The sequence below is a fragment of the Globicephala melas genome, chromosome 18 (assembly GCF_963455315.2).
Source record: "Globicephala melas chromosome 18, mGloMel1.2, whole genome shotgun sequence".
Lineage (NCBI taxonomy): Eukaryota > Metazoa > Chordata > Mammalia > Artiodactyla > Delphinidae > Globicephala > Globicephala melas.
In genome coordinates, this window is record NC_083331.1 from 70521347 (window position 1) to 70541149 (window position 19803).

Below are 19803 nucleotides of genomic sequence, written 5' to 3' on the forward strand. Positions count from 1 at the left end.
AATGCTTTCGTTACCCTTAGCAATTTAATCTGAAGTATATTCATCAAAGAATGAGAAACAGATGTTGCAAGAGCCTTGCATATATTTTCTTGTTGATGTTCTTTTCTTTCTCCAATATGCAAATTAATTCCTTCTGAGCATGGAGGTTGATCCACTGGAATATCTGCTTTGTTTGATGCTTTCTCTACCACTGGGCTCAAAACCGTTGGACTGATTCCTTTGGCTGAGACTTCTTTCTTTCGCTTTCCAATATGGAGTTGATGCAATATGCAAGAGGAAACTGATTCCAGAAGATTTTCTTCTTTCTGGTTAGACCTATTTTGTTGCTTTGCCCTCCATTTTTTGGAAAACTTTATTTTCTGTCCATTTGATTTTGACAGACTGTCCATTAACTTTGGTTTCTCTTTTCTCCATGGATTTACATTTGAAACGATAGGGGTGTTAACATTTTCTTTCCCTGTTGCATTTCTTGCCCCTTTGACATGAAGAGGCTCCTCACTGGGGCAAGATAACGAATCCAGAATCTGTTCAGGAGCGTGATCTGGTTTCACTTCTCCTTTCTGCACTGCAGACATATATTGCTGGGCCTCTACATTTGTACAAAGAAATGTCTGTCCTTTTGAACCTTGTAAGATATCAGTTTCTCTTAATCCTCCTCTTCCCAATAGATGTGAAATATTTTTTCTGTCAATGTATGTACCTTCCTCAGAGACCTTTACTGTATTTTCCAAATGAGGAGTTTCCATAATGGGATACAAAGTATGCTCCAGGTGTGTCCTTGAAATACTTCCTTGTTTCAGCAGTTTCTGCTCCTTGCAAGTCTTCTGTTGAGAAGCATCCAACTCTGGGAGAAACATATTCTTTCCTTTTGAACTTAAAGAAATGTCCGTTTTCTTGGATACTTCTCTCCACTGTGGAGTTGGAAATGAATGTTGGGTCATGTCTCCATATCCCTCCTTTACTCCTGGTGTGATAAGGAATTTGTGTTTTGTGTGTAATCTAATTCTTGAGATGTCAAACGTAGTGCAGTTGGTTTCCCTCTTTTGTGAATGTCGATCAGGATATACTTCTCTTTTCAAATCTACTGAGAATTTGACATCGTCAGGCTCTTTCTTCAGTGGCTGGCTCATCATGAATCGGTATTTACATTGTGGGAGAACGTCTGGTGAAGCAATTTGGTACTTTTCTTCTTGCTCTCTAATATATTGTTTCAGTGTTTTAATATTTCTTGATTTAGCACTCTTAGCAATGGACTGTGAAAATGCTATTTGTCTTCTATTTAGTGCTTTCTCCAGCTTTGGCTCTGGAGGAATGTGTATCAGCCTTTGTGCCTTGCCTTTCTCCCTTTCTGCTTCCATCAATGCTTGAATTTGAGGTGGAATAGACCCAGAGTCACAAATAGTTTTCAGAACGAACCCTACCTCAGCGTTACCTTGCTGGAACCCCGGCTTCTGTTTCTTGATGTTACACCTCATTTCCTTTTCGTTGCTCTGGGTTCCATACCCTGTTGTGTTATACATCAGGGAAACAAGTGGTTTCTTTGCCTTTGACTTTACCTGTTCAGCATGCATAGTGTTTGTCACACCTGCTGCTTTTGCATTACCTTTATGTTTTACGATTTTAGGATATTTAGGATTGTAAGCATAAGCAGAATTCTGGATGGTTCCTGAGACACATGGTTCTTGCTGTCTAGTTTGTAGAAACTCAAATGGCTGGGTATTTTGTGGAGGTGTTCCAAACAAAACCTGTTGTTCATACTCTTCTTCCTCTGTAACTCTTGCTTTGTTCAGGGCATTTCTCTTTTCAGAAGATTCTTCATAGTTACCCCAGGTACTAGGTGACTGCTCCATTTTTATGTGCGGTGGAATAGACGTAGAAGCATCTGTAGATTTTAGGTCTGCATTTAACACAGTTTTCTCTCTCTCTATGCCCACCTCCTGTTCCTGTTCTTGTTCCTTATTAATGCTTAAAGCAGCATGACCTGTGGCATTAACTGATTGTAAAATCACTCGGCTTTCAACTGGCAGCTCCATGTGTGTTGGTTGTACAGGACTAAACCTTGATACTCTGTCTATCTCTGTTTTGAATCTGCTTTGCCTTTTAATGTCAGAGGTATCCAATGTGAAGTAAATGGCATTTGTAAATATAACAGCCACATTTTTACCTTGCCAAATCTCTTTCATTTTGGTTTTTAAATTGGATCTAAGTTTTTTCCTCTGCTTTGTGGCAAACTGCCTATTGACTTTAAGTATCTGTGAAATGAGTGGCTCCTTTTTCTTCAGAGCTAAACATCTGGGATTCAGTATGATTTTCTCTTGTACTGTGTTTATCTGGCTTTCAGAGTCAGATAAAACAGGCGTGAACAAATCTAAAGGCCCCAAGAGAGCTGTGGCTAAGTTTTCCTCCGACTCTGCCTTCTTCTCTGTGATAAGACCACCCAGATTTTTGTGACGTGTTCTGTCATTATACAGAGTGTCCCTCGCTGCTGTATCGAATGAGAGTTGATCAATCACTAACTTGGGCGTTGGAATCTTAGCTCCCTCAGTGGTGAGGAGTAATCTCTCTCTCACACTTTCATTCCATTGCCTCTCTCTTATCTTGTACTTAACTTTGTGGGGTTTTTTAATATGGATTCCTGTAAGACAACTTGTGCTATTAAGCACCTGTAAAATTGATGGTTTCTCTGCCTCCACAATTACCTGCTTGGGACTCATTGTATTTTTCTTGTCTGCAACCTCTAATGTGTAACTCTGGCTTCTGGGTTCAGACGAATCAAGGCTGGAGAAATCTAAAGGCTTTAAGACAGTTCTTACTAAGTCACTTTGATTCCATGTCTTTTTCTTAGAAATAGGATGATCCCATATCCTCCTCGGATTTCCATCCCAGAGACCATCACATTGTATGGAACCAGTCTCTGACTTTCTAGCTTTTGGAAATGGGGTCTTTAGACCTACCATATATTGTATTCCCCCTTGAGTACGAAGACGTTTCTTCAATGTTTGTACTCGAATAAAATTCATCACGTTTCTAGAAACAGCCTCTAAGATAGTTTCTCTAACGTGTTCTTCTTGCCTCATATTTTGCATGGCACAAGACAAATTCCAAGTCCTCCTGCCTTCTGAACGATTCAGTTTAGATTTTGGTTTGTAAGGGCCAAGATTTTTCATATGATGGGAACTGAAATGGAAGTGTTGACTATAGCGCAGAACTGATTCTGCTAACATTTCTGGGATATTTTCCTCTTCCTTTTTATGTGGCACATTCATTTTACCTGTGTTGCTGGATCTGCTTTGTGTATCAGTCAAATTGGCCTCCCATGCTTCCCCGTCACTTGTTGATTTCTCTAGCTCTGGATAGGTATGGTTGTGTATTTTCACTCTTGGTCGATCCGTCCCTGTTTTTGGTGTGCTATCAATTTCAAAATCTATTTTGTTATCAGTTGAAACAGGTGTGGGAGATAAAAGCGCATCACCTATACTTCTATTTGGTTGCATGTCCTTTATCATAGACTTTAAATGGCCTTCCTGTTCCTTTCTACAGTACAGATGACCATCCTCAGTGATATTAAGCACCTGTGAAAAAAGAGGCTTCTTTGCCTTCATTGTTATACATTTGGGACCCATAAGATCTTTCCTTCCTGGAAACTGTAATGCCTTTTTCTGCCTTTTAGAGTCAGGTAAAACAGACATCATGGATATTGTTAGTAAATCTCTCGGCAACTCTTTATGTTTCTTGGCAATACGACCACCCACTTTCCTTCTAGAGCTTTCATTATATGGATCTCCAAGCACTGAGATCCCTGACTTGGGAGGTGGGATATTTTGATCAACTGTGTATTTTGTTATTTTTTGAGTTTTTATGTCTTCCTCTTCTTCTTCAAGTTGTTGGGAAGCTGCACTGGGAACATCCAGCTTCTTTGTGGAGCTCTGATCAGATGTAGTCCTATACACTGCCTCATCAATTAAAAGATCATCAAACATTGCTTTCCCTCTTTTTAGACGTGAACTCTTTTCACTTATTCTATGCAGTATGTCTGTTTGTGGTAGGATATTCTTTTTCAGCTCTTCAGTTTGAAATGGAATTATCAGAGGAGAACAAATAGATTCCAACATATTTTCCAAAACTAGTGCTTGTTGCCATGCTTCTTGCTCTGTAATAAGCATATTTTGATCTTTTCTACTTCCGGGCCTATTCAGGAATTGTAGACCTGCTTCAAATAAAACTTCCTTGCCCATTTTTTCTTTTTCATTTTGCCATCTTGATTCTGATATGCTGCTTGAGGTGCTCCATTTATTAGAGGTATATTTACACACTCTTTTCCCTTCCTCTTGTTTTAACTGTATAATATTGACTTTTTTTCTTAATGGGCCTTTCTTTGCTTCCAGTTTTTTGTGTGTTTTGATGGCAGGTGAAACAGGTGTAGGTGAAAAAAAGGTATTCATAAATATATTAGACATACTTTGAGATATTTCTTTGGCCATGTCATCCAAGGTGTAGACCTGTTCCTTTCCATGGCTGGGGGCACCAGACCTAGTGATATTAGTTGTCTTTAAAATGGATGCCATCTGGGCTTTCCCAGTTCTAGACTTAGGGATTAGTGCTGCATTTCTCAACCCTTTAATTTTAGGTGACGCTGGCATGTAGATACCAAAAGACTGCAGGGTTCTCACTCGTAAATCCTTTGGTAACCCTATTTTTTCCTCTGGAATAGAACCAGCAAGTTCCTTTGTAGGGCCTCTTTCAGATAGGATATCAGTCGGTGCTTTAACAGTTAAAGATTCACTAAGTGATTTCCCTGTCATTCGAGATAAAATCTTTGGACTCTGCGTTTTTGTTCTTTTTGGTAGCTTCTCAAATGGAAGTGAATTCAAAATAGAGCAAGACACAGGATGCAATACACTTTGTGTGAAAAGTGTGTGTTGCTGCAGCTCCTGAGCTATGGTAAGCGATTCTGGGATTTTTTCCCTTGCAGAATACTTACATTTTAGATCTGATTTCACAAAGTGAGGTTCCTTCATGTTAGGAGCATGGAAAGTGAGGTGCTGGGAATTCCATGGCGCTGCTTCTCCACCAAGGTCTTTGACTTCCTTCCTGACATTTGAGGCCCTGCCCTTCTCGCCCCTGGAATAGGGACACGAGGCTCTTTCTCTATCTGGCCACTGCCCTTGGTGTTGCAGCTCATGACTGAACCTCATCTTCCACGGCATGTCCGTCTCTACTTTGCTTCTGTCATGCACTTTCATGTCCAGTGAAACCGCCATGGGAGAGGAAAAGGCATTCAGGATGACAGCTGCCACAGACTGACCTTGTTTCCTCATGGTTTTGTAGTTGCATTCAAATTGCCTACCATGGCTTGGTGCACCACATTTTGTGATGCTAAATGTCTTTGAAATCGGTGTCTTCTTTGCCTTCAAAGTTACACATTTGGGACTCATTTTATTTCTCTTGTGTGTAAGTTTTGAGTTGTTTCTTTTTGACACAGGTAAAGCAAGTGTGGATAAATCCAAAACCTGCGGAATTGCTGCTGGTAATTCTTGGGCTACTCCTTCCTTTCTCTCTGCAGTACGATCTTCCAGTACCCCAGAGTATTTTATCTGAATTAAAAAGTCAACAGTCTGTGATTTCAGGGTTTTTGGATGTAGGGCTTTTAAATAACCATTCCCAGGGATATTAAATATCTGTGAAATTGGTGCCTTCCTTGTCTTCATAATAACACATTTGGGACTCATTTTACTTTTTAAGGCTCTACATGTAAGCGTCTTTCTCTGCCTCTTAGATTCAAATAGATCAGGTGTGGAGGCATCCAAAGACCCCAGGACAGTTGCTTGTACATATTCTTTAAACTCTGCCTTTTCCTCTTTACCATGATCGTACAGGTACCCCGTACATCTCCCATTACTTGGGACATCACATTTCATTGTATCAATTAAAACTCGACCAATTAGTGATTCCTTTGACTTTAGAAAGGGAAGGGTTGAACTTGCTGACCACACTGTGCCATTTAGTGTCTGCTGGCTTCTCTTTGGCTCCTCTGCCTGGGTTGGATCCGGAAGCTGTGTTTGTCGTGGGATGTCTTGTTCTGTAACAAACAGAATTTTCCCACGTCCTTTGTTTCCCCATTTGTGAAGGTCAAGCTCCTTCCTCTGGCCTGAACAGAAGATGAAATGCTGGCTGTGCTGTGGAATTATCTTTAACAACATCTCCTGTTCACCTTCTTCTTCCTCTTCATCTTGAAGATTGGTTTCTTTGGTGTCACCTGGAGTAATATTACCTTCATGTGGTGATATCTCTTGCTTTACTTGTTTAGAACTGAGTCTTTTTTCCCCTAACATGTTTTTTTCCCTTTCTCTCTTGCTATACCTATTAACGGCAGGTATAATAGACGTGACGGAGTACCTGGCGTCTGCCATTTTTTCACCTTGACCCACCTCTTTCATTTTGGTTGTTAAGTTATATCCCAATTCTTTTCTATGATTTGGGCTAGCACCAGCCTTGATATTGAGCATGTTTGAAATTGATGGTTTCTTTGCTTTTAAAATTCCACATTTGGGCTTCATTAAGGTTTTCATGTCTGAATATTGTTTGAAATTTCTCTTGCTTTTGGATATAGATAAAGAAGCCAGGCAGAAATCTAAAGTCACTGTCTCTTTCTTTTCAATACCATCAGCTTGTTCCTTTTGATGGTTTGCATCAGATGGAACACCACACTCTCTTTCAGAAACTATTTGTTCATCAATCTTTGCTTCTCCTGACATTGGAGGTGAAAACCTAGCATAGCTCTCTAGCTTTCTAAGTTGAAACTGATCCAATGTAGGGCATGAAGCAGAGCTTAAAATAGTCTGTGCAAAATGTGTTTGTGGTTGTACCTGAATATTTTTACTTCCTGGTTGTTTCAGTTCCTCATCTGATTTGACAAGGTCATGATCCTTCTTCTGATATATATTGAATATGAGGCCTTGGCAAGTCTCTGGAGCTGGTAAATCTTGCTCCCGTGCCTTCTCCGCCCCATCTTTCACACTGTTAGATAAACTACTCATATTGATAGAATCTGGGCAACATATTTTTCTTCCATTTGGCGATTTCCCTTGCACTAGCTGCATATGACTAAGTCTTGTTACCATTTGCATATCTGTCTCCACATTTAATCCAATACTCATTTTGATGTTGGGCAAAGTAGGCACCTTGAAGTGAATGATATCCAGAAATGCATCTGCTATATTTTTATTTTGCTGTGGATTCTTCCTCTTTATTTTTAAATTGCATTGCAGTGCCTTGCTCTGCCTGCCATTAAGCATATGCAAAATTGATGGCTTTTGTTCTCTCATAGTTCTATACCTACGACTCACTGTTTTTTGCTTCCTTGCTAATTTTAATATGTTTTTCTTCCTTTTAGATTTAGAAACAAAGGGGTCAACCGAATCAGAAAACTGTGGGAAGGTCACTTGCAAATTTTCTGGTAACTCTGAATTTTTCCCCACAAAATAAGAATCTAGTTCCCTTTTAAGGTTTCCACCAGATGGTAGGCCACACTCTGTTGTAGTGTTCAAAAGTTTATCAAGTGATGAGTTCCCTGCCTCAGGAGCTGGAATCTCCAGACCCGTAGGGGCTGTTATGTCATCTTCTGGTTTGTTGATCTTCTGGAGTTCCTTAGCTTCTTGAGGACCCATCTGGAGGCCAGTCTGCAAAGCAGTTTGTGTAAAGCATGTTCGGTGCTGTATATCTTGTTCCTGTGTTAAACGGTCCAGTGCTGGGTCTGGTTTGGCAAGGTGGGTCTCTTTCCCTTGATACCCATTGATCCAGAGGTACTGGGTATGTTGCGGAGCAGTTACTAGCAACGTTTTTTGCTCCTCTTCCTCTCCATCTTGTACTTTTTCTTCTCTGTCATAGAATGCACTACTCTTATCAAAGAAATCAACATACTGTGGTCTCCCCTCACCTGCTAGTCCCTGGAGCTTTACCTGAGCATGGCAGAAGCTGTTTGTCTCTTCTTGTAACCTGCTGTACACAGGAGAGTAAAGGGTGTTTAGAAATTCATAAACCAGCCCATTAGCTTGGTTGATCTTTTCAAACTTGGCCTTAAAGTCAGATTCCAGTTCCTTTCTATGACCTGTGATATTACATATTTGTGAAATTGATGGCCTCAATGCCTTCATGTGTACAGACTTGGACTTCACTCTACTTTCTAAGTGTGAGAATCTTACTCTATTTTTCTTCACTTTAGAATGAGATAAAACAGGCATGTGGCAAATAAAAGTCTCTGGGAAAATTGCTGGTAAATCTTTGGGTAACTCTGCCTTTGTTCCTGTAAAAGAATAAACCATTTCCCTTGTATCACTTCCATAATCTGGAACATCACTTTCTCTTGTTGTTAAAGGGTCTCCAATCAGTGATTTTTCTGATGCTGGAGGAGGCATCTCAGAATGTGCAGTGCATCTTAAATCTGTTTGTGTGGTCAGGCTTTTCCTCATATTCTCAGCATGAAATGGATCTGTTATGGCCGAGTAAACAGACTCCATCATGATTTCTGCAAATGTGACTGGTTGTTGCATTTCTTTCTTTGTTTTAAGCTCTTTCTCTGGAGATGCATCCAATCTGAGGTTCCAGCAATCCTCAAGGACAGCTTCTGGTGAAGCTTCTCTGTCCCCACTCATTTCATCTTGCAATTTAGCTGCTTCTGGTGTGTCTCCAGAGTCACTTCCTTTAGTAATGGTATCTGAACACTTTTCTTCTCTTTCAACTTCTGATATCTCTTGTTTTAGCTTGGTATGACTGTGATTCTCTGCATTTAATCTGCTGTGTGTTCTAATATGAGGCAAAATAGACACGTGAGGGTCAAGAACACTCAGAAGCATATCTGCCACAGTTTCTTGCAGTATTTGTTTAATCATGATTTTGAAATCACCTCTCAGTCTTCTTCTATGATGTATTGGTGGTGTCTTTACTTTCATAATTACACGGTTGAGACAGAGTACATTTTTGGTTTCTGGTAATTTTTTTCTGATTCTCCGCCTTTTCACACTTGATAAAGGAAGCATATGCCTATGGAAAGACCCCAGGGCAACTTCAGGTAAAACTCTTTTTAAGTCTTCCTTTTTTTCTGCAATTTGATCATCCAGGGGCTTTCCGGGGCTTCCACACAATGCAACACCATGTTCTGTTGTTTCAGTTAAAACTGGCAAGCTCTCTGACACTGTAAGAGGATGCACTGGATCTGCGGTTTCCCTGCCTGTAGGTCTGTCTGTGCTTTGCTTCACCTTCTCAACTTGAAATGGATCTATTGTGGGGCATGGACCAGTCCCCACAATTGTTTCTGTAGAAAGAGTGTGTGGTTGTACCTCTAGCTCTTCATTTTGAGTTGTTCTACTTTCTGAACAGCTATGTCCTATTTCAAATTTGACGTACTTGGGCTTCTGCTTTAGTTGTAGACTCAACCTGAAACCTGGTGTTAGCTGTGGATCTGCTTCTTGTAGAGCCTGTTGTTCTTCCTCTCTGTCATGTTCCTGTGGTTTTTTAAATATACATCTCTTCTCAATGTATTCTGCACTCCATGTTTTCTTGTCATCTGGTAATTCGTCTTGCTTTACGGCTGAATGACTAAGCCCTATTCTTGATGTATCTGTCTTGGTTTTTAATCCACTCTGCGTTTCCATATGAGGTGGTTCAGAAAGGGCAGTGTGAGTGGCATCGTGAAATGCATCAGATATTCTTTCATCTTGCCTATTTTTTATGCTGCTTCTAGTGTTGCATTCAAGTTCCTCACTTTCACTTAGGTCACCATCTTCTGTAACATTAACTATTAATGGTTTCTTTTCCTTCTCAATTACACCTTCTGGACTCTCTTGAATTTCTCCACCTGCTGATTGTTCACTGCTTTTATGCTTTTTGGTTCCTAGTGAAATGAGCAAGTTGACATCTGAAGACTCCAGAACAATTTCAAGAAAATCTTTTTCGTGGGTATTTCCCTTTGGAAAGCACCTTTGCATTTCTGATGTACTAGTTGGTAACTTCTCTCCATTTGTAAGTAGAAGATGTGAATTCTCTGTACTTTTTAGGTCCTCCCAGGTTTTCTTTCTTCTGTCTGACTCCATTTTGGGAGAGGAATCAAATTTCTGCAAAGGTGCTGATATAGCTTCTTCTAAAGGTGTCTCATGCTTTGCAATATGCAGGTCAGATGTTTTTTCACTATTTGGGGCACAAAACTCTGCAATATCGATTTCCTTTGCTTGTAAAATTGGGTCTTTAAGAGACTCTTTATTCTTCCAGTTTGTTTCTATTAATGAAGAACAAGGTGCTTTTTGTTTATAAGCATTGACCATGAAAGACTCTTCTAGCTGAGGTGGAATTTTTGGTGAAATGTTTTTTAGTTCTTTATTGTCTCTGCCATGATGCTTTTCGTTTTTAGTACTCCCTGAGGTTCCTCTTTTCTCAACAGGCCCTGCATAGTTGACTTTCTCTGCATACAGTGACTTATTTTGCTTCAGCAGAAAATGTCTACATCCTGTTAAACCTGGCATAAATTTCACTAGTCTTTTCCTGGAATACTTCCTAATATAAGGAGGAACAAGCTTGAAAGCATAAGTACGACACAACGCTATACCTGATACACCTTTTCTTTGATGTAACTCTTTCTTCTTAGTTTTATACCTGTGTCTTAACTTGCTACATTCTGAAGTGTGACATACTGTGATTTGAAATACTGGCAAAGTTGATGTTTTCTTTGACTTTTGAGGTGGAACTTTGAGACTAAATTTACTTTTACTGTGTAATGTTTTTCTTCTGTTTTTCTGCCTGGTCATGGTAGGTGAAAGAGGCACTGAGCCATATGCAGGATACTGATTTAATTTTGAGCTAGCAATTTGTTTCTGGCCCTTTGTCTTTACACTCTTTAGTTGTGGCATCACTTTAGCAACTGAATTTGGGCTTAGAGTTAAAACTAGATGTCTGGCATTATTAAAAATATTATTTTGCCCTGGGATTGAATATTGAATCTTGTTTGAATCTTCAAACCAAACAGAATATTGGGCCTCTTCTGAGTGTTTTGTATCAGACTCTAGGTCCTTGATTGAATCTTGAGTCTCAACAGAATGTGGGACTTGGACCAAATGTTGGCTCCTGTCCCTATGTTGGGTCTGGAAGGAGCCTTGTGTGCTGCTGGTAAGTGGTTTCCTCATCAAATCTTGAGGCAGAGCAACGTATCTGGCCTTGATATCAGGCTGGCTATTGATTGATTCCTGGTTGTTAACAAGTTGTTGGGCTTGACTAGTAAACTGGGCTTCAGAAAAATCTTGATTCGGAAGAGCACTTTGTCCCGGAAAAGAATCTTGTGCTTCGGCAGAAATGTCCATTCTAACAGAATGTTGATTCTGAATCAAGGGCTCTTGAGACCTTGAGTACAGATAGGTAGTTTTACTCTCTAAAGTAGCTTTGGATGTTAAAGGCATTTTATTTCTCACATTTTCTTCCAGAAGTCTGACTTGGTCTCTAGAAAGAAATAAATGGGCAGGAGGGTGTGGTGCCACATCTATATCTTCACTTTCTATAATGATTCTAGAAATTCTTGAAAAGTTAAAGTCAGAAGAAAACATCAAATTTTTATTTTCGTTGGCTTTCATTATGGAAGATAATTTCTTAGATGAAAACTGTATTGTTTCATGTTCGTTTTCAGGACACCCTCTGCACCTTGGAAAAATTTCCTGTACTTCTGAATGAAACAGTGACAAAGATGAGCTAGTACCATCTGAAGATGGCTCATGATTTTCACTAAAGTGACTTATGCGATATTTACTTTCACTGGTACTTGCCCGTGTTGGTTCATCTGGCAGTGAAACTCTGTCTCCAGAGTTACCTTCATTTCCTTCAGATGTAAGTGATGAAGTAATTGTTCTTTCTGAAAAGTCATCAACTCTGAATATAAGAAAAGAGTGTGTAAATCAGTTGTCACTGAGGACCTATTTCCTACAGGAACTCTCTTTTAGATTTAAGGAAACCCAATAGAGTATATAAAAACATAGCTCAGTATAGAGATAAATTGGAAAGTCATTGTCCACATTACAAAATTATTCATTACCTAGTGTCATTCATTTAATAAATCAATCCACTGACAAAGTGAAGTAAATTATTTTCATATCTAGGAGAATGAGGGATTTTTTCCTCAAAAACCTGTCCAAAAGTCTACTTTTGACTTGTCTATTTTGACAGTCAAAGTTGCAGGTTAAGATTATATCCTTTTAAAAGGAATATCAGTTTGTTTCTGTTCTCTGTATGAAAGTTTTGACAAGAGTAAAAATATCCTTATGGAACTTTAAGAGGTACCACAGAAGAATGTCCAATACCATAAACTATAGCTTTCTATAAATAAGTCCAGATTATTTTAACAGCTGTTTGTTTTTGATCAAGAGAAAAGCCTACATTTTAGGGTAGTGCTTCTCAACATACTTTTGGGTTGAAATAATGATCATGGATGTGGACTCTCCAATATCCTTTCTACCGCAAATGATTAGGCTTGGTCTAACAATGCTCAGACCAGCAGCATCAGGGTCACTTGGGAAATGATCAGAAATGCAAAATCTCAGGCCCCACCCTAGACCTACTGAATCAGACACCTGGGGATGGGGCCCAGAAATCTGACTTTTAACAAGCTTTCCAGGTGATTCTGATGCACCGTAAGTTTTGTTTAATGGTAAGGCAGCCTAAAGTCATCAACTGAAACTCATATAAGCTAAGTCAGAAATTCTGGTAGCTGTTTGTTCAGGGAACATAGATTATCTTGTATTTTACTGGAAGAATGACCCTACTTTTAAATAATGCTTCATCATAAACAATGAAGATAATATATGAAATCATCAAAATATACCCCATCACAAAAATCATTTTTTCTAAATGCTTTTTTTTTTTTTTTGCGGTACGCAGGCCTCTCACCATTGTGGCCTCTCCCATTGCGGAGCACAGGCTCCGGATGCGCAGGCTCAGTGGCCATGTCTCACAGGCCCAGCTGCTCCACGGCATGTGGTATCTTCCCAGACCGGGGCACGAACCCGTGTCCCCTGCATCGGCAGGCAGACTCTCAACCACTGTGCCACCAGGGAAGCCCTCTAAATGCTTTTTTTATACAGGAAAATCTCATTGATTTGGATTCTGCTAATTAGGATTTGGAGTAGTTTAGGCTAAACTACTGATTGCCTTTTTTCATAGAGAACACAAAATTATTAGGTGAATATTTAAAATATGTTAAATACTTCTTCAACTTCTCTCAACTGTTAAGAGAATTTATTAACATCTAATATACCGGCTGTATACACATCTTTGTTACCAACTGTGATGATTAATTTTATGTGTCAACTTGACTGGGCTGAGGGATGCCCAGAAAGCCAGTAAAACACTCTTTCTGAGTGTCTGTGAGGATGTTTCTGGAGGAGATGAGCATTTGAATCAGTAGACTGAGTAAAGAAGATATGCTCTCACCAACTGGGTGGGCATCATCCAATCCGTTAAGGGCGTGAATAGAACAAAAAGACGGAGGAAGAGCAAACTCTCCCTCTCTCTTCTTGAGACGGGACATCCATCTTCATCCATCCTGCCCTCAGACGTCAGAGCCCCTGGTTCTTGGGCCTTTGGACTCTGAGACTTACACCAGTGCTGCACACCCCGTCCCCGCAGGGCTTCTGCCTTGGACTGAATTATATCACTTGCTTTCTTGGTTCTCCAGCTTTCAGAGGGCACATCATGGGACTTCTCAGCCTCCATAACCATGTGACCCGATTCCTATAAATATCCTTTTATATTTATCTATCTATCTATCTATCTATCTATTAATCTATCTTCCATTGGTTCTATTTCTCTGGAGAACCCTGACTAATACACCTACCCATTATCTTTAGTATCATGTCACCTCTGGTAACACCGTTTGTCCTTACTACTAGAGCCAAATTGGGAGTTGCAGTAATGATCATGGATGTGGACTCTTCAACATTCATTCTACCCCAAATGATTAGGCTAAATCTAACATGGTAATTAGATTAGGAATGGGCATGAACTCATCCCAGCATAAGACAAAGATTTTTAACAACTTCTGGGAAAAGTTGCCTTGTTCCCAGGAAAGACAGAGGAAAAAATGGCCTCTTCCTCTGGACAATGCTGGTCTGATTTTGAAACTCTTGTGGCCATCTTTCTGTTCACCTTAAGGTAAAACCAACATGAGGAAAGGCAGAGGGAGAGTTACAGGACCTTAATGAAGTTGTTGAGGCACTGTATCAACCAATTTTGAAGCAAATCCTACCTCAGGATTTCCTATTATATGATTATTATAAATTCTCTTCTTGGTATGCCAGTTTGAATCATGGTTTTCTGTTACTTGAGAATTAAAATATTCTAACTGATACAGGCAGGATGCATAAGCATTCTAGGGAATCCAGGTGACCCTAACAAGTTATAGCAGTGTCCAGACATAATTAGGATAAAATTTCCTCAGGACAGGTGTATTATTCACTTAGGAAAGTGAACAGTGAAAATATGAGACATATACAGAGTTAGTTTTTTGCACATTTCAGGGAAAATATAGAAAAAAGCTGAAATGTAAGACCAATATTTCAACAATTTAATATTATGATTTTAAACATAATAAAACAATGCTAGATGTATGTTGAACCAACCTTGCATTCTTGAGGATAATCCCACTTGGTCAGAGTACATAATCCTTTTAATATGCTGCTGAACTTGGTTTGCTAGTATTTTGTTGAGGGTTCTACATCTATATTCATAAGGGATATTGGTCTGATACCTAACTTGTATACCTTATATAACTATTTGTCTTTCCTGCTCTGGAGAGCTTCCGGACCACATATTCTCCTGGGTATCCTTCTAACCCACTGGTAGCTCTTTGTCAGTCTTCTTTGCTGGTTCCTCCTCTTCTTCCTGCCCTCTTTGAAGCGCCCCAGGGCTCAGCCCCTGCTCCTCTTATCTTCTCACAGTCCCTTTGTAATCTCACCCTCTCTGTGGCTTTTAATACTGCCTATGTGCCAAGAACCCCCAAACTCACTGTCTCTACCAGACATCTCTCCCAGACTACTTACTATCTCTATTGGATGCCCAATCAATCTAAGACTCAACAGTTGCAAAACAAAATTCCTCATTTCCCCATCAAAACCTGCTCCAGGGCTTCCCTGGTGGTGCAATGGTTGAGAGTCCGCCTGCCGATTCAGGGGACACGGGTTCGTGCCCCGGTCCGGGAAGATCCCATATGCCACAGAGCGGCTAGGCCCGTGAGCCATGGCCGTTGAGCCTGCATGTCTGGAGCCTGTGCTCCGCAACGGGAGAGGCCACAATGGTGAGAGGCCCACATACCACAAAAACAAACAAAAGAAAACCCTGCTCCACCCACAGCTTTCATCATCTCAGTTGATGACAACTGCACCTTTCCTACTTGCTCAGGTAAAAATCTTGGAGTCATCTTTGACTCCTTTCTCTCACATCCACACACTCCACTGATTCTACTTTTTGAAGTATATCCTAACCACTTCTTACCACCTCCACTGCTACCACCCTGGTTTAAGTTACCTTTATCTCTCACTTGGATTACTTGCAAAAGCCTGCTGTCTGCTTAGACCCTTGACCCAGTATAGTCTACTCTCAACACTGCAGGCAGAATAATCCTTTAAAAATATAAGACAGCACATATAATTCTCCCACATAAAACTCTACAATGATCCTCTGTTGTCACTCAGAGTAAAAGCCACTGTCTTTAAGATGGCCTGCGGGTCCAACCATGATCTGGTCACCTATTCTCTAACCTCTCTAATACTCTTCTACCATTTCTGTTTGGTTAACTCCCCATCCCTCCAAGGCTTTAGTCAAATCCCACCACATATATTGCACCTACCTCTCTTCTCCTACTTCTGGCACCCTGATTCCTCTTACCCTACACTATCTTTTGTTTTACCATATTACATATAATTATCACTACCTCCCATATAATTTATTTATCATGTTGTCATTTACTATCAGACTCTCCTCTGTCTAAAACATAAGGTGGGAAGCAATGTCTGTTTTGTTCACCACTGTATCTCAAGGGCCTGCAGCACATTGTAGGCCCTCAGTAATATTTGCTGAGTGGCCATTTTCACCTCTAGCTTTCTAATGGCTAACGCTTGTCCATAGCAAGCTGATCCACACATACAACCCAACCCGTTCTTCAGGTTCAATGAAGGGGGAAAAATACACATACACAAACCACCCATACATGTGGCTAACTTTAAGGAAAAGCTAGAGGCAGATATAGAAGGGAGTTAACTACAGCAATACAAGCAACTCCCACTTAACCATTAGGTATGTCTGTGTATTTTTAAAATGTCCTTTGGCCTCTCCCCACCAGGGAACCTCAACTGGCCTTTGAAAATTTAAAAAGAACTCCCCATACTCCTAGGAAAAGACTGACAGCTCTATAGCCATGGCAACAAGTCCTAGAAGTGGTTGTAAATCAGTTAAATCAATCAATGGCGTAGAGTCACAGCATAATCCTAGAGTCATAGTAACAAACACCAAACCTGCTTTTAAACAATTTTGTCTATCAATGGTAACTCGCTTCAGGAAATACACTTCTGAAACCAACCAGTGACAGCTTTAATCTTTGAAACTCAGGCAACTGATGGCAGACTTTCCCAGGAACACACATCTAAGGCTGAGGTCAACCCTGAAACAAACCATTTCCCAAAACTCAATGGATATAAGATCAGCAGTTTGCATGGCTCACCGAGACTCTGCCTGGCCAGCACGGCTCTCCCTGACTCCGGATACTGAGTGGTAGGCTCATCCTTTGACGTCCTTTGTGCCATTCGGTCCTGAGCCCCACATGCTTCCCCCGCTCCTCCCTGCTCTCTGTTCTGCCGCTCCTCCCTGCTCTCTGCCCACCCCTCCCCTTTCTCTTCTCTCTCATCTCATAAGCAAGACAAAACCCACTCAGTCTCTGATGCAGTGCAACTTTAACCATTTTTATGCTTGAGGTTCTACCAATATTTAAGCCCTTTTACCTCAAAATAATTTAAGAGGCTCTCCCAAATATAATTCTACCCCAAAAAGGAATTCTGGTGCCAAGGTAAAATATTTTTGCTTTGTTACACATATCATTTTAACGAATCTTCATGACATTCCTAAGAGGTAATTCTTCTAACTGCTATTTTGAAAGTAAGGAAAAGGAGTGAGTTTAAGTCATTTGCCCAAGGCCATGCCATCATTTAGAGGCAGAACTATGACATACACCTAGACCTTTGTAATTCAAAATGTGTTTTTTCACTACAATTAGTACTGCCACCATGGAAGCCATATCTCTTTCCTAACCCTCTTCCCTCAACACCATCCCCCCCAATCTCTTCTTCTTTTCCCTAAAGCCTATTAAAAGTATTTAATTGCGCCTAAGCAGGAATGGAATAATGGCACAGAGGGGTGGGGAAACTCTCAGATTATCTTGATCCTGGTGCTAAAAGTCCTTTTCCCCCCACTTCCTCTTGTGGCTTCCTCTCTTGTCTGTCAATCCTCTGGCTTTTAGTTCCATGAGAATCTTCAATCTCAGTGCACACCTAAGCGCTGTACGCCTCAAACACCAACTCCTGGTCTGTCCAGTTGACTTCTGGATGGTTGTTTATGGTGGATGCACTTCTGAGGTGTCCTGGTTTGCTCTGGTATTCCTGTTCCCAGCCAACCCCGACCGGGATTCCAGCTCCCCATACTTCCAGATACTGTTACTGCTTCTCAGGACACCCACTTTATAACTAGATTTGCTAGTACTCAGTATAAAAATAGAGCAACCAGGTTAAATGAATAAAGCCCCTTTACACCTGACAACTGAAAGAAATTAATTTTCAGATGCATACTCCACACAGCTAGCTACTAGTGATCTAGCTATAACACAAAACTGTGTCACTCCTACGCTTAACCACCTTCAGTGGCTACTCACTATCAGAATAAACTCCAAGCTTCTTAACAGGGTATAGAAACTCCCCCATGATCTGACTCCTGCGTATTTTTTCACCTTCATCTCCCACTACTCCCTGACTCGTCCTTAGCATTCTAGCAACTCTGATATCATCATAATTTATTGTACATACCCTGTTCCTTATTTCCTTTCCTCTGCTCATGGCTTATAATTGCCTTTCTTATCCTCCTAACCCACTGTCTTTTTCTGACTAATTTTCACTTATCCTTTAAAATTCAGCTCCAGTATAACCTTCTTCATGAAGCCAGCCCAACACCCCTATGCTGGCTTAGGTACCTCCTAGATGTTCTCATAGTATTCCAATCACTGTGTTACCGAACTGCAAGCAATCATCTCTAGATCTATGTCTCCTCCACAAGAGTATAAGCTTCCGGAGAACAGATACCATCTTATTAATTGTATCCCAGTATAAAACCCAATGTCCATTGTATAGTGATATCTAACGATTGCTGAACGGACTTTGATGAAACCAATTAAGATACTGATAGCAACAAGAGTAGTGATGTCTGTATTTAATCTCTAGCACTCAGGCATCCTTAGGATGCTGATGATATAAACTCATTTCATGTCACTCTTGCAGCACTTAGCTCAGGATCTGCTCGGTTCACAGTAGGTGCTAAATGAATATTTTTCAACTGAATTTTCAGAACTGGTGATTATTACTTCTTCATGTGTATTGGAGAGAGGATGGGGTAAGGAAGCAAGCCACTTAACCTCTCTAAGGTTTATTTTCCTCATTTGTAAAAACAGTAATGAGTCTACCTACCTAAAAGGATAATTTCAGCAGTACATAAAAAGCCATTTAACACAGCTTGGAACAGAGCAACCATTTAAAAAATCAGAGTTCGACTGAATTATGATGTTGAACAGCTGTCATCCTCTATACAAATGGGAAAACCCTTTTCTGTAATTCAGATGTAATTTTGAGTAGAACAAAACCAACCTGTTTCATCTAATTTCAAAATACGTCACTTACCTTTCTTCTGAAGATGAATGAATTGACCAGTTACCTAGAGATAAATCGGAATAAAAAATGTCAGAGCACCAAAAGGAGCAGCTCAGGCTGAACAAGTTTTATATTAAAATATTAAATTGTAGGATACTTACCAAATTTCATGCTTTTAAGGCAACTGTCTTCTTTCTGTTTCAAGGGAGACAATAAAATATTAGAGTAATCCAAATATCAAACTTCCACAATTTTATAAGTTATTCTTATGTGTTACTTTGAAAAATCAGGGAAAAGGAAATCAAGCATTTGTTCTTACCTTGTGGGCATCTGTATTATCCTTCTCTGAAGGAAGTGCAGGCTTCTTCTGAAAGGCTGTACAAATCTTTATGAGTACGATCTCAAAGATAATTCCCAGAAAAGTTATAAATAAGATTGCCATCCAGTTATCTTGAGAAGTCCAGGACTCTAGGAGGTCCCATAATGTCAAAAATGCATTATTTTCCAATCCACCCACTTTTTTTAAGAAATAAAATTGCTTTGACATTTTTATGTTATGTGAAATAGACTGATATCTTCATTCCAAAGTCCTCGATTCTGGATGCCCCAAAACACAAAAAGGTGGTATGCCCATCTCATAACCACATGCAATGCTCTGCCAGAAAAAAAATGTCCAGTGCCGCTCAGTGCCTTGTCAAGTGCAGCAGTGATTGCTCTGGGTCTAAGAAAAGTGAGGGACGTGTCATAGTGGGTATTTAACTGAGCTCACATCAACTTGATTTTTTAGTAAAACAGAACACCTCATTTTATATTTCTTTTTGTTAGAGGGGTCTGTCAGCTGTGTTCCTCTTCGACAATCTACTGTGATGCTGAA

The 19803-nt window shown here is 40.1% G+C and overlaps 1 protein-coding gene across 1 annotated transcript; it reads right to left on the minus strand.

Moving 5' to 3' along the window:
- Window positions 1-705: 705 nt before the first annotated feature.
- On the minus strand, window positions 706-19476 carry CCDC168 (coiled-coil domain containing 168). The gene is made up of 7 exons (XM_070044074.1): window positions 19249-19476; window positions 19091-19124; window positions 18960-18993; window positions 7575-11904; window positions 5815-6995; window positions 1433-3351; window positions 706-911 (listed from the first exon to the last, which is right to left on the minus strand). Exons 1-7 carry the CDS (start codon window positions 19474-19476, stop codon window positions 706-708), a joined length of 7932 nt encoding a protein of 2643 aa, XP_069900175.1.
- Window positions 19477-19803: the final 327 nt, after the last annotated feature.